Here is a 22,975-nt window from a genome sequence, read left to right as displayed (position 1 = left end):
TGGGAACATCTAGAAGAGGAATATGGCTTTGCTAGGAAAATGGTTGTTGAGGCTACTGATGGACAAGAATATTAAGCATCCATGGGCTAGCAACTGATGGCTAGGATGCAAGAGTTTGGGCTTGAGAAACTAGTGTGGTGCCTTGGAAAGCTATTCATGCCATCCTTCCGTATTTCCTATCCTTGGTGAGGTACAACCTTTGTTCTGGGAATTTGGTAAGGTTTTGGGAACATTTGTGGGTGGGGGATTTTTTGCTTAAAGATCAATTTTCATCTTTGTTCTCCCTTTCCAATTACAAAAATGAACTTGTTTCTACTTTTCTATCCTCTCCTGGCATGGGCCCTTAGCTTGATTGGGATTTGAGGTTTAGATGGGGATTCAGAGAGTTAGATGTTGATAGTGTCTTGGCTTTGTTTCAGATTCTAAAAAAGGTTCTCTTGGACCTCTCTAAATTGGACTCTCGAATTTGGACCCTTTCCTCCTTTGGTTCATTTACTTGTGCTTCTTTTTTCAAAGCCTAAGTCAACCTTCTTCTAGTCCTGGGCTCTCCTTCCTTGTTAAAAGAAGTGTGTGGGAAACCAGTCCTGCCAAGGGTTGGGGTACTTTGCTGGGAAATATTTTTGGAAAAAATAAACACTTGTGATCTACTTCAAAGAAAGAAGCCTTTTTGGTGCTTGTCTCCGAACTGGTTTACTCTTCCTAAAGCCAATGGTGAGTCTTGCTACCACTTATTAATCTCCTCTCCTTTTGTTTCTTCTATTTGGTATTGGTTTCTTTCTCCGTTTGGTTGCAGGTGGATTCCCTCTCCGAATCTATAAAGCCTCTTTGACTATTCTGCGGGTAGCAGGACAAAGAAGAGGAGGGGAATATTGTGGAGATGTACAAGAGCGATGGTTTGCTAGGCAGTCTGGGAGGAAAGAAACCAATGAATTTTTGCTGAAAAAGAGAGAAGCAGAGAGGCAATCACTACTAGAGTGGTTCATTGGGTAAAAACAGTGGAGATTTTTAAAGACATTCACATAGAGTCCCTGCTGAATAACTGTAAGGAAGTGGTGGTCTTAGCTCCAAGTAGAAGTGCTGCTCATCCGCTATGGATCTGCCTTGTGCAGGTTTTATCAAGTTAAACTTTGATCACATCAGTGAAGGTAACCCTGAACCATTAGGGATTAGTGGAGTCTTTAGGTTAGAGGAAGGTAGTCATAGCTTTGTTTTTAGGCCCAATTGGTGCAATTCACTGCAAGCAGAAATTATGGCATTGATGGAGGGTGTGAAAAGGGCTAAGGAGCTAAATGTCAATAGCCTGATTATTGAAGGAGACTCTAAAGTGGTAATAAGCTGGTTAGGGAAGGAAGATGATGGCATGTGGACTTACCTGAATGAATGAAGACTTTGCAAGTGGCTGACTCAGGGTTTGGAGGTGAAATTGCAGTGGGTGGGGAAGTGCCAATTCATTTTCCGATGCACTTTCCAAACAAGGGGTGGGAAGGAATCAGTTGCTTTGGGCTACATTGTAATGTTGTATCTTTTTGGGGGAGAGTTAAGACAGTTTACCTCTCCCCTCCTTGATTCATATTTTTAGTGAAAATTTTCTGTTATTGATGAAAAAAAAAAAAAAAAAAACCAACAATGCTCCTCAGCCAGAGAAAAAAAGACAAGGGAAAGAGCCTTTGGAGAGGCAAATGAGCACACCAGGTATCAGACCAAAACCTGTATTTACCGCCATCCCCAAGCTTGAAGCCAAGGCCAGCTGAAAATGTATCAAATCAGCTTTCAATACCCTTCCAAAGTGAGCAACCATAAAACAAGAGTACGGCACCTGAGTTCCTATCACCATCCTGAAACCAAACTTAGCAGAAACTAAGGATCTTCACCAACTTTCCCTTTCAACTGAGAACCTCCAGAACCGCTTTACATAGGAAAAGCCGCACTAATGTTCTCACCCTAGTAACAACCAAGTCCACCATATTTGGGCGAGAAAACAGCATCGCAACTCACCAAGTAAATTTTATCCTTAGCCTTCCAACATCTCCAATGGAAATCCTGCTGCAACCTCACAAGTTTTTTTGCCAAGGCACTTTCAATTCAAGTAACCTTACCACCTTTTGGGAGGTATTTGGCTTTCCAACTGGCTAGCTTTCTCTTAATGCTTTCAAGGATAGGCTCCCAAATAGCTTAGGAATTACATCTGGGTCCTAAAGGCAAACCCAAGAATTTGACAGACAACTGAGAGGCTTGGCAATTCAAGATTGCCACAAGCTGATTCAAGTGGTCCACCTGCCCCATTGGGATGATTGTACTCTTCTTGAGGTTGATGTTCAAACTGGACACCACTTCAAACTAGTTGAGGACTCCCAATACACTTGGTTAATATCAGCATGCTAATATTAATAAAAAAAAAATGTCAGCATGCTGATTTGTAGTTGAGCTATATTAGAATTGCTGTTGATGGCTGTAATGGCTTCTTGAAGGAATAAGAGAGAAAATAGGGATAGAAAGAAGAGAAAATACCTGGAATCATTCACAGGGTGCCTATAACCACTCTAGGGCATGGGAATCACTCACCATAGTTGGCATAAGCTGAAGAAAACTCATAAACTTCGTTGCTTTTTGTGTAAAATGTCCATACATATTTATAGACTCTAAACTCATAATAATCCTAAGAAGTCCAAAAAAGGTCTTCAAAATATCTTATTTAATAATAGATAACCCAACACCCCTTATTCCACCCTGAAGTTGTCAAAATCTGGAACCTTATCCCCCTCCCCAATGGACTTGATAGCTTCTCAAACTTTTTCCTCCTCAAACAGTGCTTCCAGATATGCCTTTGAAGAGGAAGAATGGACGTCCACAAAGACCTTCAAAATATCTTATTTAATAATAGATAGCCCAACACCTGTTAAAGAATTCCACCATGAAATTGTCATAATCTGGAGCCTTATCCCCCTATCCAATGGGCTTGAAGGCTTCTCAAACTTCTTCCTCCTCAAATAGCACTTCCAGCTATGAGCCTCTGACCTTGAGTATCTAATAAATAGCTGGGCAAAAGAAAGGCCTTCTAGAGAGGACTTCTCTTAAACTCTTCTTTATACAAAATGGAATTCTCTCTATATTTGGCATTGGCCGTATTGTGAAAGAAGCAAGAGTTGCTATTTCCTTCCCTGAACCATTCCAATGGGCACTTTGTCTCCATTTAACTTCCTCCAGGAGTGCTACTTTATCAAACATTTGCTTCTCTTCTTCTATTCCCATCCTCTTCCCATGGCCCCATGGCTTCCTATTTTTTATCCACCTCTTTGATAGTTTTCAAGTAGGCTTCCTTCATTGCCAAAGATTGCACATTTTATTTTTTAATCCACACTTTTAAATCTCTTTACAGAAACCACAGTTTCTTAGAAATAATTGTAGAGAAGATGGGGGTTAATATTGTAATTTATTGCTGTATTTTATCATTATTGCAAGGACAAGATTGTCCATTTACACAATATATAAATATATCTCTTTCTGGGCGTGTGGCATAGTAACATACAACCAAATCGTGTTTCTCTATTGTTTCATCTCTGTTTTGACTGGAACTGACAATAATGTGCATGCTTCAGCCCTCCACCTTGCACACACCAAACACATCTCCAAAGACTCCAATCCAAAAACCTATGTGTTCATTACCGATATTTTAAAATGTGTAGGTGAGATGTGAGGCATCCTACTACCTGGAGGCATGGGGCATTGGTTCACTTGAGCACAAAAGCCTCATGAAGAGGGAAAGGTGTTCTATTCTTGTTCTTGTTCAGCTGTTCTTTTCTTTTCTTTCTTTCTTTCTTGATGTGTGCATGTGGTGCATGAGGCGTATCAGAGGCAAACATTTATGCAAAAGGCAATTGAGGTGTATGCCTTATGCATCTGAGGTGTAAGCTTCAAAGGCATCCACACCTCCAGAGTGCCTCAGGGCATTTTGAGTGCACCTTGCCTGGAGGGACACTTCCAGGCCTGATACCTAAAATGCCTTTTAAGCATACAGCCATAAATTTTCAAATCTGAAAGGAATTATTTTATCTAGAGGTCCCCTATAAATGCAATCAGCACGTGGTCAAACAATGGCTTGGGGAGGGAAATTTGAGATAATTGGAGAAATGGTCTTCCTAGTCAATTGACACTAAGAACCCATCAAGTTTCACCAACACATGAACACGGCATCATCTTGATTGTTCAACCATGTAAAAGCCTTGCCCAGGGGCAGAAAACCCAACATGGTAGGCATAATTCTTATGCCTTATGTTGAAGGAAAACTGGACTACATTGAAGTAGCCACCAGTGCACCAAGGTTTACTCCATTTCATCCTAATGTCATTGAGCTCTCTCCAGAAACCAGGTTTGGGGCTATGATGCTATCTACATCAGAGCCATAAACCACAGTAATCGAGCACTTGAAACCATCTCCCAACCTCTTGTTAATCGACATTGAGTGTGCTCCCCAATGAAGAAACCCAGTAGAGAGAACTTCGACATATTCCAAATTACTAGATACTGCCAACAACGTTTGCTACCTTTTTGCAACTCCAATCACATGTCCTTGAAACCCAAACACTTTTCACCACCCCAGCTTCCATTTTCTCCAGTTTACTTTCCTATAGCAGCACCATATCAGGCCCCAATGAATGCGCAAACAATCCTTCTCCTGGAATAGAGAACCCTTACTCCATAAAACTGTTTTGAACTTTATCAAAGAAACAAAATTTATGTGCCTCCTCCCCTCCTATCCCTTGACAAAAAGGCACATTATCCCCCGCTTTATCAATCAATCCCCAAGGCAGCTGGAGTGTCTGTCAATTTTTTTTGTTAGCCCTCACTCGGCTTAGCCATTTCCTTCCCTCCTCCACTAAGAATTTCTTGTTTGATAGTGACTGGTAATCATGTGGTGTCTTCCAAGGCAATGAATGACACCTCGAGGAATTCTCCTAATGTAAGAATTTAGACATCATCCACTAAGAATTTCTTGTTTGATAGTGACTGGTAATCATGTGGTGTCTTCCAAGGCAATGAATGACACCTTGAGGAATTCTCCTAATGTAAGAATTTAGACATCTCCTAATGAATCACTATTTGTATTTGTCCTGTAGAGCCTGCTCCTTAGTGCAACATTTGAGCAAGCACCACCTCCACAGTAGGGGTGCTTATCAACTATGATCTCCCCCTTCTGGCTCAGCCTCACAAATGACTAGACCAGTGATTGAGGCGTGCCTAGGTGCATAGGCAAGGTGCATTTTGGGGTATGCGCCTCGCCCAGGTCCTAGGCACACCCCTTTCAAAAGGCGCATGCCTGGTGCGCCTAGGCGTGGGACTGATGCGCCTTGCGCCTCAGCCCAGGCGTGCACCTTTTTAAAATTTTGCGCTTTTTGCTTTGTTTTTTAGTCTAACGGCTGGGTCGGGGGTTCTACCCTCGGACCCTCAACCACGCCCCTCGAGGCAAGCCCAAAGAAGTCTATGTTAGGGTCTGAAATTCTTATTTCTCACATAAAAAATAATGATTTTATAACTTTCATTGTCTTTTAAGAAGATATTTTATTGCAATGAATGAATGAACAACATTGTTGACATACTTGTAAGGAGGATCAACTCTCAGTTTGGTTGGGTCAAACGGAATGCAAATGGGATGGCGGATACCCTAACAAAAAAGGGGGCAAATAGATCTACCTTGTACTGGGCAGAACTGTAGCTGATTGTATGTGGTTGCAGATTAGATTAATGCTTTTCTGCAACCTATAACTGTTGTAACTGATTGTAACTTTTTCTTTGTTATTAATTAAAAAACAAGATTTTTGCTGACAAAAAAATGAATAAATGAACAACATTAGCAAATAGGGGGTTCTCGGAGCTTGCCTTGAGGGGCGTGGTACAAAGGTGACTCATAGAATCAAGAATACTGATTGTAACTTTTTCTTTGTTATTAATTAAAAAACAAGATTTTTGCTGATAAAAAAAATGAATAAATGAACAACATTAGCAAATAGGGGGTTTTCGGAGCTTGCCTCGAGGGGCGTGGTACAAAGGCGACTCATAGAATCAAGAATGCAATATGTTTTACATCACATTAGCTACTTGGAGCAATGCAATTAAGGTAAAAAAGAGATTGTGGGTTTTACATGCTTGAAAATGCTTTATATATTTGCTTTTATTTTTAAATTTTCATTTGAATACGCTTTACATGTTATGTTTGTGTATTTTAATTTTAGATAATAGGTTTTTAAAACATTTATTTTGAAACTTAAGTTTATATTTTTTATTAACATTATGTTTAATATTTTTTGATATTTTTTTGCATTTTTTTTTGAATTTTCTGACTTTTTTTTATTTTTTAGCTTTTTTTTGTAATTTTGCACCTTGCTTAAAAAGGCGCGCACCTTGCCTTGCACTTTGCACCTCAAGCGCAAATTGGCCCTTGCGCTTTTAAAACACTGGACTAGACACTCAAAGATTTGTTGTGGGAGGCCGCTAATGCATATTTCTCTAGCTACTCTTCCCCTACCACCGCCATTGAGCACACTTTATTTGCCTTGTATCTATTGTTGTGACCCATGAAGTGGGCTTTTTTGGCAAACAGAGTTTCACCTAAAATCCCCGCTTGAGTCTCCTCTAACTCCTTTCCTTCTCTACTAGAGGTGGTCATTGCTGGCTCTTTACCTATGGATACAATTTGTGACCTCCACTAGTCCTGTCAAGGCAGATTTGGGCTCAAAGGTGTGTTTCTAATAGAAATACCTCCTATGTCTTTGAATTGGCAAAGGATTAGCCCTAGGTCCCTTGAAACTCTCCCATTGTTGGTATGCTGGTCTAGACCTACCAACCTGTGGCCAAACTAATGTTTGTCTCACCTAGCTTATATTTGTACCATTTCCCCCCTCATGTTGCACCCTTGACTCTCTATTGGATGCTCCTACCTTCATTAGGTGAGACCATTGGGGGGTTAGGCACCTACCAGATGCTGGAGTGAACAATTTGAAGATGCATAAATGCATTCCTTAAAGAGACTTCTGCCTATCTCCAAGCATCTCACTAGAAACTCTTACCTTTTCTTTGAAATTTGAATATCTTTTTTACGGCGATCTATCCTCCTATCTCTTTGTTGACCTGGCAGAAATTTGATGATGTCCACATGAATCACTGTTTGATCTTTGATCATCACCATTTATTCTCTAATGATGATGAAACCATGTCCTCCACCTGAACTAGGGGGCAAAGATCTTCCTATTGTCTGTCCATCTTCTCCTGCTCTAGTGGCCTCTGGTCCATAGTGCCTTTCCAGCCAGTAGGTGATCATTAATAACTTAATATAGATTTCATCCTCAGGATTCAATGTATGAGCTCCCTCCATAAATGAAATAGGATTGTTCATACTCCATGTGCTAGGATTTACTGAGACTTTGGAAAGAATCTTTGGCCAAATGACAATCTCATCCACCACCACACAAACCTTAGATGGAACTGCATCTGTACGGTGGATTTTGACCTTAACCCAACCCATTCATAGTGGATTATCGCTTTATCTAAATTGTGCATCTCCACTAACCTTCCACAGCATTTGTCCATTGCTTAGGGGTCCAACTTGTGTTGGACCAAGTTAGCATTTTACACTGCTTTAGCCTCAGGCCTTTAGGTCAGGTCCATTCAAAGTTTGACAAAAGCCCAAAACGAGCTTGCCCAAGTTGCACCCCTACCATCATTCTAATAATTTTTATGTTCCATAAGAAGAGGGAAAGACCATATATACGTAGCCACAGGAACCTATTGTCTTCCACCTCTTCAGTGTCATTATTGGACACTCCAGCACACAAGCTCCAGTAGTTTAGTAGCACACCTACACCATTGAGAGACCTTGGATGTGTCTGCTTCCCTGCTCAAGGGAAAGATGAAGAGGAAAAGAACCCGTACTAGATGTTTGACCCTCATCACTGAGGTGTTTCCCCATTTTTTGGACCACCCAACTTACCACCTGCCTGCAATCTAGGGGTGCAACTTGGACGGGCTTGGGTTAGTAATTTTTTAAATTCTTCAAATCAGGTATCTGATTTGCAGCCCTATTACAATGTCCCACTTCTTCCACAAAGCAGCCCACTAAACAGCACTTGAAGCATTTTCTTTCCTCCACCACCTTAGAACTAGTGACAATGCACATGGTAGAGGCCACACTACAAAGTTGACAATACCTATTGGCCAGATCCTAACTCACAGTTTCAACAAAGGATTATTTAGATGAACCCTGCAACCATTATAGCCTGGCCCACTGTTTTGGGCAACCCTTCTTTGACAACACCGGCTGCCAATTCTAGGCAACCATGGCACAACCATTGAATCCTAAGTCAGGTTTACTGCATCAAATCTGTTTAGATACAAACAAGATACAAGAAGTGAATGCCATGATCTTTGTATCCGTTCAGTGTGAAATGTTGGTTGCTGCTTTTTCTGAATTAGCCATTATCATCTTGAGGATATTAGTTGAAGTGGTTGCAAATATTGTAACTCTAAAAGTGATATTTAAAGTTACAATTTTCTTATATTGGTAAATAGCTTTAAAGTATGTATGGAGCACATGTTTTATTGCTCATATAACTTCTATAGCTCTGTATTTTAATATTGTTGAGCAAAGCAACTGCTACAATCACAGGAGACCATGTAAGGAGAAATTTACATTCTTTATGATGACTTTTTTCCCCTTTTTCTTGGTAAGCCTTAATTAGCTTGTAGTTTTGGTTGGATTACAAGTTTTCAGCCAGTAACATATTTCCATTAATGCCTTTACCAAAACATATTTCTAGCATTGCTTTTGATCAGTAAAACTGTCTGTATTGATGGTATGATTTTTAATCAATGTTTTAGCTTTGTTATATACATGTAAAGTTTAAGTTCTACTTTTAATTTTAATTGGTTTGAACATTGTACATACATGGAAAGTAGGTGTAGTAGCCTATTCTGTTATCAATTTCTTTACCTGTTTATCATATCCCCAATTTGATTAATTTTATATATGTCAAAAGTTCTCAAGGATACAATCTTTTAGTATAAGCCTTTGATAATCTTAGATCTAGGTAAGTTTTGCATGCTTGCAGAGGGGGTGTCATTATATATCTATTATTGATTTATATATCTGTTGATTTTTTCTTTAATTGAATGAGTTTTATGTAAATCTCCTTATGACTATTATTTGGAATTTTAGTTTAGATAAGTGTTTTATAGATACCGAGATTACTTTCTGGGGACATCGTTTAATAGAAAATAGATACAATTCACAGCTAGGTGTTTTTGTCCGTTTTGCAATCATATATATTTTTTTGATCAATAACAGAGATTTCATTAAATGATTAAAAAAGGAGTACATGGAAGGGGAGCTAAAATAACTTAACTCCCCACAACTGTCACCCAAAATACAACAACAGTTACAATTGAGCCCAAAAAATAGAATTCCTATTCACCCCTTGTCTAGATAATCCATGAAAGAATTAACATTTCTTTTTATCCATGTGCATCGAACTTCCATGTCCTTGGTCAGCCATTTATATTTCCTTTTTTCATTGCTGTAGCTCCAGAGTCTTGAGTTGTCTTAGTAGGAATCTTCTGAATTAAAAAAAATATGAAAGAAAGTAGTTTCTTGAAGAGAGAAGGAAGAGAAGGAGAAGAAGAGAAGAAGAGAAGTTGAAAAGAAAAGAGAGCAATAATCTGGCCGCCCCCTTTACTTATTATTTATACTAAAATAATAGAACAGTACAAAGACAACTATGCCCTTATAGGGCAGCAAAACATAAAACAGCATATATAACACTCAAAAACATAATAAAATTTGAACTCACATAACTACTGTGGTCCCCACCTCCTATCTAACAACTAACATAAAACATCTACTCAGAAAAACATCATAAAACTAATTAATCTTCAACACTCCCTCTCAAGTTGGGAGTAAATGTCACACATTCCCAACTTGCGTAGATCATGTTCAAGCTTGTTCTTTGCCACCCCTTTAGTGAGAACATCAGCCAGCTGCAACTCTGAAGAGACATAAGGCAAACAAACTTCTCCGGTTGTTACCCTTTCTTTTATAAAGTGTCTATCAACTTCAATATGTTTTGTCCTATCATGCTGAATTGGATTCTGGGCAATATTGATTGTAGCCTGATTGTTATAGTATAACATCATAGGTTCCTCTGCTTTCACCCTAATCTCACTCAAAAGAGATCTAACCCAAATAAGTTCTGAGACACCATGAGTCATGGATCTATACTCAGCCTCTGCACTTGACCTTGCCACAACCACTTGCTTCTTACTCTTCTAGGAGATCAAGTTTCCACCTACAAAGGTACACACTCCTGATGTAGACCTCCTGTAATCTAAGCATCCTGCTCAGTTTGCATCTATATAGGATTTTAGCTTCAGATTCTCATGATTTGAGAAAATAATGCCTCTGCCAGGGTGCTTTTTTAGATATGCAAGTATTTTCTCAATAGCTTTCCAGTGCTGAACCCGAGGTACATGCATGTACCGACTCACAACATTGACAGCATAAGAAATATCTAGTCGTGTCATACACAAATATAGCAGTCGACTCACCATTTTTTGATATCTCCTCACATCCTTTACCAATTCACCATCCACACCATTAATTTTGTGATTTGGATCAATAGGAGTGTGCTGGTTTGGTCCCCAGCTTCCCAGTCTCTCGCAGTAGGTCAAGTACATACTCTCTATGAAATGAAGATCCTATGCTTGGATCTTGCAACTTCAATCCTTAAGAAGTATTTGAGCTCACCAAGATCTTTGATATAAAATTCTTGCTGTAATGATTTTTTGAGATCATCAATCTCCTCTAGATCATTTCCTATCACCACTATATCATCCACATACACAATCAGAATTGACACCAGAGCATCTCTTCTCTTCACAAAGAGGGTGTGATCAGACTGTGTTTGTGTGTATCCAAAACGGATGAGTGCCCCTTTGAACTTGTCAAACCAAGCCCTAGGTAACTATTTTAGTCCATACAGAGATTTTCTGAGTCTGCACACCTTTCCTTTACCAACATTTTCATAAAAGCCTGTTGAATGTCCACATATACCTCATCCTGTAAGTCACCATTGAGGAAAGCATTTTTGACATCAAGTTGGAACAAGGGCCATGATATTGCTGTGAGGCTGCCCGTAGTGGCTCAGGTAATGAAACTGGAGGTGCAGGTGCTGGCTGAACTGATGGAGGCACCACAAAAATAGGAAGAGGAACAGATTGTGAGTTCTTCTCCCCAAAACTCTCCCCCTAAGGAGAACCACTTGAGAAGAAGAATGTGGATTCAAAAAAGGTAACATCCATAGTGACAAATCTGCTCCCCAACATTGGGTCATAACAGCAATACCCCTTTTGGTTCTGAGCATACCCAAGAAAAACACATTTCTTGGCCTTAGGATCCAATTTTTTGCGATGAGGGCCAAGAATGTGAGCAAAAGAAACACAACAAAAAACCGTCGGAGGTATATGAAATATCTCTCCATCTGGAAAAAGAAGGCTTAAATGGCACCTTAAACCCCAAAGTTCGTAAAGGAACACAGTTAAACAAATGCACGACTGTAAGAACTGCATAGGAACTGAAGCACACACCATAAGACTCCTTGCCACCTCCACAATGTGTTTGTTTTTCCTCTTAGCAACTCCATTCTGTTGTAGTGTATATGCACAATTGCTCAATTGAACTATACCATGTTCTAAGAGATACGTGGTCAGGTCCTTCTCAATGTACTCTCTGGCATTATCTGATCTAAAAGCCTTAGTTCTCATTCCAAATTGTGTGAGAACCATTTGGTGGAATTGTCGTACTAAGTTAGGAACCTCATCACGTGATTTCATCAAATATATCCAAGAATATCGTGTATAATCATCTACAAACAAGAGAAAGTAGCGGAATCCTCCCACGGAAGGGATTTGATATGGCCCCCATACATCAGCGTGAACAATATTAAAAACAGAAGTACTTCTTTTATTACTTGGTTTAAAAGATTGTCTACAATGCTTTCCTAACTGACAATTCTCACACTCCAAAGTAGATAATTGAAAAGACTCAAACAACTTTGGGAAAAGACATTTCAATGAACTAAAAGAAAGATGTTCCAAGCGATTGTGCCAAAGCATAATCTGGTTCACTGACTCTGACCCACTACTACTGCTGCTGCTAACATGATGGCTCTGATGTCTCGGAATCTCATCCAGAAGGTAGACTCCATTCACCTCACGACCACTCCCAATCATCTTCTTTGACTCCAGATCCTGCAAAACACATTTACCAGGAAGAAAGGTCACAGGACAATTCAAATTTTTGTCAAAGAACTAATAGACAGTAGGTTGGTATGAAGTCTAGGGACATGTAAAACAGAAGACAGAGTTATATCATTGGTCACTCTAACTGTCCCCTTCCCAGCAATGGGCATATGTGAACCATCTGTTGAGTCTCTACCAGAGCACAACTGATAGGAACTGAAAATGGTAGGGGCATTAGTCATATGCTTAGATGCTCCTGAGTCTATAATCCAGGGAGGTCCCTCCTTACCTGAAGTGGATGCAAGATTTGCAGTTGCATATGAACTACCTGTATGTGCAAAGGAAGTGGTGTAGTTGGCTCTTGCATTCCACTGTCCATCTGGAAGGCTAGAGCTGGGTGAATCTTTCTTACTCATAAGCTGTCCAAACCTCTCCAATTCTGTTCTCACTGTTGCTACTGCAATGGATTCCCAATCAGTTTGGGAGAGAGGGGCTGAAGAGTCTCCTGTAGTGGCTACATTTGCATTTCCCTTATTGTTTCTTATCCGAGCAGGCATAAGATTTGGATGAAGCTTCCAACAAGTGTCCCTGGTATGCTTAGGCTTCTTGCAATAATCACACACCAAGTCCTTCTTATCTTCCCTTCTAGTCTCACTACTCCCCCTGTCTCCATTCGGTTTAGGTTTTGTTGTACCAACCATAGCCGACTGGTCAATCCCAGACTGTCTCAGCATTACATTCCTCCTATTTTCCTCTCCAGAGACAAAAGCATTGGCCTGAGAGAGTGTCACACCCTCCCTAGAAAGAATATTATGCCTAGCAATGCCAAATTCAGGGTTCAGCCCTACTAAGAACTCAAAAACCCTATTTCCTCTCTACCAGTCTGTGATAAGTTGCTGCATCATTTACACTTTCCCATACCACAATTTCTAAGTGATCTATTTCCTGCCATAGGGTTTTCAGCATGGAGAAATAGACAGCAAGAGGTTTTTCTCCCTGTTTCATACTTATCACCTGATTTCTTAACTGATAGGCTCTGGCTTCATTTTGCTTATGAGATTAGGTTTTAGTCACTCCATCCCAAATCTCCTTAGCAGTATTAGCCCATAGGATTTTTTTTTGCAATATGAGGTAACATAGAATTACACAGCCAGGACATTACCATGTAATTCTCTTGCACCCATCGGGAAGAGTCTGTATCGGGTTTGTTCTCCTCCCAATGAGATACCCTAATTTTCCACGGGCACCAATAGCCATCTTAGCTGATTGTGCCCACTCCAAATAATTTGTACCATCAAGTTTTACTGTAGTAATGATCCCAGACCCAAAAATTTCACTACTACCTCCAACACCCAGTCCCACAATACCGGTAGATTTCATCTCGGTATTCCAACTCTCCATTTTACTTCAAACAGTTCAACAGTAAGAAAAAATAGATTGGAGACCTTCAAAAAATAATTTAATATCACACACACAGAAACCAACCCTTCCAAAAGAAGAAAACCCTAACTGGAGGGAAATCTCTCTCCTCCCCACGCCTTCCAACAGAGAGAAAAGTGAATCGATCACTCTGAGGGGCCTAGGAAATTCCAGAAACCAAACCGCCCTCTTCAGAAAATCAAAAGAAAACTAACAATACCTGGGCGCCCAAGATCAGATAAAAAACAAAGAGTCCAACTTTTCTAGGACTCTTCCCCGTACTCCAGTTCTTCCCGATTTTGATGCCAAACAGTAGATCACCTTCCTGATGTCTAGATCCCACCAAAAACTCGAAGAACTGGTCAATCTATAGCAGATCGATCAGCCCTTTACTACTTTATGTAGTTGGCTGATCTAGGGCTGCATGAGAATGCTTCAAGAAACCCTAGCCGATGCTCTGATTCCAAGTAGGAATCTGCTGAATGAAAAAAAAAATATGAAAGAAAAACATCATAAAATTAATTAATCTTCAACAGTCTTCTTTTAGCCAGTTCACTACAGTCTCAGAGTATCCTTCTGTAACCAACTTGTTTAAGTGCAATTCTTTAGCCCTTTGAATCCCTTCCAGAGATGCTAAAATCTCAGTCCTTAATGAGTCTCCTGTTCTGACTGGGCGAGAAAACATGGATTTCACATTCCCTTTGTCATCCCTTAGTACTCCCCCTATTCCAGATGGCCCTGGGTTTCCCATGCTGCTGCCATCAAAGTTCAGTTTGGTAAAGCCAAGAGGGGGGGGGGGCAGTATTAGCTTGAAACCTTCCTGACTAAGAATGAATCTGCAATTTCCTTCCAGTTTCCAGTCAGATCATTAACTGAAAATGCTGCATACAAATCCAAGGTTTTCAGCCAATGAATTACTCTTATGTGAATCACTTTTATTACTGCTTCCACAGTTCTCTCCTTTTCTGAGAAGATCCTTAATTTTCTTTCTTCCCAGGTAGACCAGCACACTGCAGCCCTAACACTTGCACAGATTTCTAAATCTTCTTCTGCTTATGCAGGCAGTTTATTGATGCGAATTTTTTAGCAATAAAGGAAAATTTCTTAAAATAAAAAAAATGAGAGTACAATAATAGGTGATAAATAACTAAGAACAGAGGCAAATAAAATCCCATCACCCCCCCCTCCATCAAATTCAACAACAGGAACATACATGAATTTCACTTCTGAAACAAAAAACACAAGATAGCTTAAATCAATAACGAACACTTCAAACTACAAATTAACCCCTGGTCTCCAACCAACTCAAATCACTAAAATCATCATCTAATTGCTAATGGGACTCATGACCTATTAGGCTTGTGGCTTTGTGCACACTCTCACATGATAGATAAACTTCACTGGTACACCAATGAAATAATTGTTTTCTAAGAACCATCTAACTCGTATTTCTGTCATGCTGAGAGTGAACATGCCTTGATTTTTTTTTTTTTTAATTTTTAAAGATGAACAAATTCTTTATAGGCAAATTTCAAGCTGTTACCTCTATCATTTTGTTATTGCGTCTCTTAATTAGAGCCTAACAAATTGAGATTTTTTTTTGCTTTATGCAAATTAGTTTCTCCATTTTGGCATGTATTTCTAAATCTGTTTGCATTGACTTCTTAATCATGTCCAATGATTTCTGACACATTAGCTGTGTGGTCCCTGTCTAGTTGTAGACATGCCTTGACTTTCCCACATCTTTTTTAAAATTTAACTACTTTTATATCTTTAGACAGATGATTCTATATGAGGAATTGTTCCTCGACACTTGGGAGAAGTGATACATCATAAAATAAGGTAGATATCTTCTCTTGGAATATATTTATTTAATGCTTTTCTTTTTTTGATAAATGTATTTAATGCTTTTCTTTTCTCTTTATGTTTCCTTTTTTGTGCTTGTTTCTTTTCTTCCTCTTTCTGCAGTATATATACTGTTGCACCTCACCTGTGTATTCTGGTTGTCAAGTGGAGTTCTACATGTAGCGAGTTTCAGAGGAATTTGTACCAGGGTCGTGGAAGGTTTCAGGTCCTATCACACCCTAAGGTCTTCATCTACAGCAGGATAGGTATTTCTTGAGTTTTTCTTGAGTACAGCTTTTGTGATTTACACTCCATTCCTGCTTCAATTTTCCATTTTTTGTTTTATCTCTCTGATATTTTTTTTACCATGTTTCTAATACTTGAAGGAGGGCTTGATGCGGAGATTTTACAGTAAATGTTCTACTCCTGTCCAGGTCCACAAATAAGGTGTCCTTTGGCTGCAGTAACTATGGTCCTCTAGAGTCCTTCAAGATAGACAGTAGTTGCAAGATGGCATTTTGTACAGAAGAGGAACAAACTGAAGATTACCTTTTCAAGATTGTTTTAATTGGTGATTCAGCTGTTGGGAAATCAAACTTGCTTGCAAGATTTGCCAGAGATGAGTTCTACCCGAACTCCAAATCAACTATAGGTGTTGAGTTTCAAACCCAAAAGATGGATATTGATGGTAAGGAAATAAAGGCACAGATCTGGGACACAGCAGGACAGGAGCGGTTTAGGGCTGTGACCTCAGCATATTACAGAGGTGCTGTTGGGGCTCTGCTGGTCTATGACATCAGTAGACGGCAGACATTTGATAGCATTGGTCGATGGCTTAATGAACTACATAGTAAGGACAATGTTTAACCCTTGAATATTTTCTTTTATTGATGCTTGTTACTTGCTACATCACTTCTTATAGTGAGGAAGGAAATCCCATGCACCACTACAATCCACAATTAGGAGGTTCCCCATATAATAGTGATGCAAAATGGACATACAAAATAAGGAAATCCCATAAGCTCCTCTAGCAATCAAAACCTAATAACTTTTTGAAGGAATTGACACTGTCAATAAAATTTGGCAGTAAAACTAAAAAAATCAACTTATCAGAAAAGCTAAACAAAACAATGCCAAAGGTAAAATTTTATTTCAATTCTCATCCTCCTCATCTAGAGAAATAATATAGGCTTATCATAGGCTTATTTTCATAATCTAGAGACTCATTATCCATTGTTGATTTGACTTTAAAACTGACTAGAACTGCTAAAAGCTCCTAAAATTGGACTCTTTGACTAATTGCAATATTGAAATGAATTTTTAATAATGAAACTAATCATCATCATCATCCATGCCTTACCCAACTATATGGGGTTGGCTACATAATTCCTATTTTGCCAATCCATTCTATTTAAAGTCATATCCACTGTTAAATAATAGGGTTCGACTATGATACGTAAAAGATATGATATGGGAAAAACGTTTCACCTGTGAAGTAGAATCATAAACGTGGTAATCACTCAGTTGTTATTTATCAAAATTCATGGGTCGGTTTTGATTGGTCAAAACTCTTTCGATATCATGTCTTTTCCACATCATAGATTTTCCCTAAATAATAATGAAACTAATACTTATCAAAATAAATTCTAAAACTACTAGAGTTCTAAATAAAAAAATTGAATAATGCAAAAAATGGAAATTCCACCACAAACTCATCATCTCTCCACAAATTGGCCATAACTTGCTTAGTTCATGTCTGAATTGTGTGATTTTGACTGTGTTGAATACATAATTGAGTGGGCTTTATATCATCACCAAAATCAAGACAATATGACTTTTGGCTGCAACTATGGTGACAAACAAGAGAAGTTTCTGCATTTCAAGTTTAAATTTGAAATTTTGAATATTAAACAATTCACTTGTTATTTTGAATTTGAGATCCTTTTTATTCTGCATCAGATAGGCGCAAATAGCTAATCTATCCAAAACAAAAGTAAAGAAGGACCTTCTAGTGTTACACCTTTTCATGTCCTTAGTGGACAAAAGGAAAGAAGGATCTTCCAGTGCATAGTTGCCAAGCAGTTTTGCATACTGTGTAATAAAATACTTTTATATTGTTATTTTTTATATTATAATTATAAAATAGACATTATTAAAGAAAAATATTCATTTTTGTGTTTATAAACTAATTTCTTTTAATTATTTTCTTATTTGTTAGGGTTTAATCAACACAAACATTGCTAACTGCTGTATTGAACCCTCAATGACTTCCTTTCTTCTTTTTCTTCTCATAAATATGTTGATTTTCTAGACTTAAACATGAAGTTTATAATTTTCTTATGAAAATTATGGATAGTTATTAAAGAAAGTTGGTTATGGGACCTAGAGAACTACCCTAGGATATGTGATTTTTACTTAAAAAAATCCATCGCCTAGGCGACAAGGCGCCCCCCTGTCGCCTAGCCTCGCCTTGGCGCCTTGAAAACTATGTTTCAGTGTTACACCTTTTCATTACAATGGAGAATGATGGATGTTCATCCTACTAGGATGAACTTTGTGGATAAAAGGGGATTAAGGACATGAGTGTTTCTGCATTTTTAATAGGTTTACCATTGATGCTGTCCAACTTAAAGTTGGTTTGGATTGGGGGGGAGGGGGGGTATCAATGGGTTTACAACCAAGTTTTCCAGTTTCCTGTAGTAGACCAAGAATATATTTACGCTGTGATATAAAGTACCTATTTTGGACCTTGCAGCTTCTATCCCAGGAAAACACCATAAGAGATCCAAGTCATTGATTTCAAGCTCTTTGGTCCAAAAATTCACATATTCTATGTCATCGAAACTATCACTAGTGACCACTGTAAACATACACAAGGAGTATACTGATGAAGCTCACCTGACTGTTTGTCAAGGCATCACCCATAAAACTACTGTAAACATAACATATATCGAAAACTAAAAGGCACTTCTCTAGGTGACTAAGGCACTCACCTAGGTGACAAAAATCACAAAGTAGATGCCTTATATTAATGCTATTAATATAGTTGCATCCTGTTAATATCTATGTTAGTACCAAGGTTAAATGTCGGTGTTGGTGGAAATGTCGATCATCCAAATATAAGAAACATGTTGGAAATGTTGAAAATATTGTGAAAATTATAGACATGGTGGAAATGTTATGAAATATGCAGGTATGTTTTGTCCGTAAGGTTAAGGATACTAATGAGTTTTCTGTGTCTGAAACAAACATGTTTCAGCCCCAACCGTTGCATGAAGCACTCCAATAGGGTACTGTGAGGGAAGTGGAGGCTGATTCTGAAGTACAGAGTGAGGAGGCTGAATGTAGGGAAGGGAGTTGGTGTGTGAATCCTTTGACGATCTTTTAAGCAAGGAGGTAGAGTATGAAGCTATTGTAGAGGAGTTGGAAAAACAAGATGGTTATCAAATGGAAGGGAGGGTAGTGGGGGAGTGGAGGGAGATTGGGGAGGAACCGGTGGTAGAATTTGTAGGGGAGATGGGGTTGAAGCTGAAAGAAGTAAGAATGTTAAAATTTATGTTAAAAAGAAGGGGAAAAAGGAAAATGAATGCCAAAGGAAGAGGAAGTTGATGGAGGTTGAGAGGTTAAAATCTGATGTGGCTGCGGGTAGTGGGGGAGTGGAGGGAGATTGGGGAGGAACCGGTGGTAGAATTTGTAGGGGAGATGGGGTTGAAGCTGAAAGAAGTAAGAATGTTAAAAATTTATGCTAAAAAGAAGGGGAAAAAGGAAAATGAATGTCAAAGGAAGAGGAAGTTGATGGAGGTTGAGAGATTAAAATCTGATGTGGCTGCCTATTTAGAGTTTAGTGCAAGGGGGGAGAGAAGGAAGGGTACAAAGTAGGGGTGTGGATATGTGAGGGTTGAGTTTATGAAGGGTTGCTATGAAGATAATAAGCCGGAATTAGAGGTTTGGGTAGTGCTAGAAAAAAGGCAGGTAATAAAAGATTTGCTTAGGAAAGAAAGTCCAGGTATATTGATGCTATAGGAAACAAAAGTAGAGAAGGTGGAGTCAAAGTCAAACCGGATGTTCCAACTCCTAGAAGCTTGCTTAAGTCCATATATGGATCGGTTTAGTTTACATACCATGTGCTCCTGACCTACAATTATGAAACCTTACGGTTGCTGCATATAAATATCTATCTTCAGTAAGATCTCCATTTAGGAACGCAGTTTTGACATCCATTTGTCAAATCTCATAGAGAAGGTGGAGTCAAAGTCAAACCGGATGTTCCAACTCCTAGAAGCTTGCTTAAGTCCATATATGGATCAGTTTAGTTTACATACCATGTGCTCCTGACCTACAATTATGAAACCTTACGGTTGCTGCATACAAATATCTATCTTCAGTAAGATCTCCATTCAGGAACGCAGTTTTGACATACATTTGTCAAATCTCATAGTCATGGTATGCTGTTACAGCTAGCAGGATCCTAATGGATTTAAGCATGGCCACAGACGAAAAGGTTTCCTCATAATTGATTCCTTCTTTTTAAGTGTACCCTTTCGCCACAATACGAGCCTTGTAGGTCTCAACCTTACCATCGGAGCCCTTCTTCCTCTTATAGATCCATTTGCAACCAATTGCTTTTACCCCAGGGGGCGGATCTAATAGAGTCCAGACTCCATTGGTCTCCATTGAGTCCATCTCTGCTCTCATGGCATCTACCCACTTCAAGGAATCTATGTTCAACATAGCTTCCGTGGTCGTGGCTTCCACCAAGTAACTTTCTTGGTCATAGCCGTAATGAACTAGAGGCCTGGAATCCCGGGTAGATCTCCTAGGTTGGTTATTAACTGAAGCTTGTGGGACATCTCCCACTACCCCTGAGCTCTCCTCATCAAGAACAACTTCTTGACGATGATTGTTCAGGATGTAATCATCTTCCAAGAAATGGGCATTTCGACTATAGAACACCTTCTGTTCTCCTGGGTCATAGAATAAATACCCTACAGAGCCTTTTGGGTAGCCTACAAATAGGCAACGACTGGTCTTGGATTCCAATTTGTTAGCACTCGTTCTTTTAATATGTGCCGGACAACCCCTAATCTTCAAGTGTCTTACACTTGGTTTCTTACCGGTCCAAAGCTCATAGGGAGTCTTTAGAATGGATTTGGTTGGAACCCGGTTCAGCACGTATATCGCAGTCTCTAATGCGTAACTCTAAAAGGATGTGGGTAGCTCTGAGTGTACGAGAAGTGATTGGACCATATCCAATAAATTCTGGTTTCTCCTTTCTGACACACCGTTTAATTGTGGTGTAGCAAGAGGAGATAGTTGTGATACTATCCCATTGTTCTTTAAGTAGTCTCTGAATTTGTCAGAGAGATACTCGCCACTTCGATCTGATCGAAGGGTCTTAATTTATCTCCCTAACTGTTTCTCGACTTTATGTCTGAATTCTTTGAACTTTTCAAAAGATTCAGACTTATGTCTCATTAGGTACACGTAACCATACCGTGAGTAATCATCGGTAAAGGTTATGAAATAAACGTGCTGGTTACGTGTCCTAACATTCATGGGACCACATACATCAGTATGTATAAGGTCAAGTGTGCTTGTCGATCTTTCAGGCTTACCGTTAAATGGCTGTTTCATCATCTTACACTGAAAGCAAGATTCATAGGTTGGAAGATCTTCTGCAATTAGAAAATCCAAAGGACCATCCTTTACCAACCTTGTGATACGATCTATGTTAATGTGACCAAGTCGGTAATGCCACAGGCACGTGGGATTGACTGTATCACGAGTTCTTTTCTTGGGATTATAATCCGACGTAGTTTCGGTTATATTTGTTTCCAGAGAAGGATGGAGAACATAGAGACCATTATCAAATTCTCCGTATGCGAGGAATTTGTTATTTCTTTTGATAGTAATCATATTACTAAAGAGAACAGAATATCCATCTGTACACAGTTTTGAAACATAAATCAAATTTCTTCTCAAATTGGGTACATAAAGACAATCTCTTAATGTAATCATTCATTCTCTGAAATACAATTCTACAATTCCTATGGCTGTAGCTGCAACACTTGCAGAAGTCCCCAAGTAAAGAATCACCTCTCCGTCACTTAGTCTTCTGCTTGTCCTGAACCCCTGCAATGTATTACATGCACGAGTAGAAGCCCCAGAGTCAATACACCAAGGAAGCAGAATTGGGATAGGCTGGTGGGATAGGAGATGGGTTAGAAGTGTGTGGAACTCTAAAGGGATAGGCTGGTCTTTTGTGACCTTGTGGGGGGCATTTGGGGGTATAATGATAATGTTGATGAAAGTGGTGGTGGGGAGTCTATGGAAGAACTAATAGGTCATTTCTTGGTCTCTTTGAAATTCAAGAGTGTAGGAGATGGGTTCACATGGGTATTGTTGAATGTCTATGGTCCTAATAGATATAGAGAGAGAGGTGAAATGTGGGAAGAGCTCTTTGATACAAGGGGTTTATGGAGTGGCCCATGGTGCTTAGGTGGTGATTTTAATGTGGTCAAATTTACAAATGAAACAAATAATCCCAATCAAGTAGTCACAACCAATATGTAGAAGTTTTATGAGTTTATTTAATGACTTTATGTTATCTGAGAGTCCCCTCTAGTAGACTGTGTTCACTTGCTCAAATCTACAATTTCCTCAAGTGGCTCTAAGTTGGTTAGATTCGTTTTCACCTCTGAATGGGAAGAACATTGGGTAGGGTTGTAGCTAGAGCCTTGCCAAGAGTCGCTTAAGATCATTGCTCGATTAGTTTTGGAAGGAAGGACATTTTTGAGCGGTCTTAGTCCTTTTAGATTTGAAAACATGTGGCTAACACACTTGAACTTTATTCATAAGGTGGAGTGGTGGAATGAGGAAGTGGTTGGAGTTTAATGGGAAGGAGTAAAGTTCCATAGGGAAATTCAAAGGTTCAAATGCAAAATTGAAGAGTGAAATAGAGCATTTTGGGAGAGTGGAGGAGGGGAAACTAAGTTTTACATCCCAAATTGAACAATTGGATTATAAGGAAAGATAGGGTTTGTTTGTAGAGGAAGATAGGAGCTTAAGATGGTCCTTGGAAGAGTTGTTAGAATTATTATATTTGGGGAAGGGATTTATTGAAGTCAAAATCGAGACATAATAGATTAAGGAGGGGATGATAATACCAATTTTTCCATGCAATTGCTAATGGTAGAAGAAAGAACTTCATAGAGAAATTAGAAATGAATGGAGAAGTTGTGGTCAACCAAGATGAGATTGTCAATTGTTTGGTGAATCATTACAAAGCAGTCTATAAAAGGTAGGAGGATGTTGGGATTATAGTGGAAGGTTTATAATGACCAAGATTGGACCCTGAAATGGCAAGATTGTTGGAAAGGGACTTCGAGTTGGAAGAAATAAGGGAGGATTTTTAATGGACAAATTTAAA

At 39.1% G+C, this 22,975-nt stretch overlaps 1 protein-coding gene across 15 annotated transcripts in view; it reads left to right on the top strand.

Moving 5' to 3' along the window:
- Positions 1-22,975, top strand: part of RABA5A (RAB GTPase homolog A5A) — a 39,488-nt gene that overhangs the window by 2,309 nt on the left and 14,204 nt on the right. The window contains exons 2-5 of one of the 15 annotated variants that reach the window (XM_088956566.1): positions 3,684-3,763; positions 15,479-15,543; positions 15,713-15,812; positions 15,981-16,396. In XM_088956566.1, coding sequence (XP_088812692.1) covers positions 16,057-16,396 — 340 coding nt within the window. In that variant the 5' untranslated portion in view covers positions 3,684-3,763; positions 15,479-15,543; positions 15,713-15,812; positions 15,981-16,056. Of the gene's footprint in view, positions 1-3,683; positions 3,764-15,478; positions 15,544-15,669; positions 15,813-15,932; positions 16,397-22,975 lie in introns of all 15 variants that reach the window. The other 14 variants (XM_088956561.1, XM_088956557.1, XM_088956553.1 and 11 more) reach the window with 14 other exon arrangements.

Source organism: Nelumbo lutea, chromosome 8 (genome assembly GCF_056320005.1).
Source record: "Nelumbo lutea isolate HS-2025 chromosome 8, American lotus-T2T, whole genome shotgun sequence".
NCBI lineage: Eukaryota > Viridiplantae > Streptophyta > Magnoliopsida > Proteales > Nelumbonaceae > Nelumbo > Nelumbo lutea.
The sequence above is the reverse complement of the archived record's forward strand: the minus strand, read 5'-3'. Positions and strand labels throughout refer to the sequence as shown.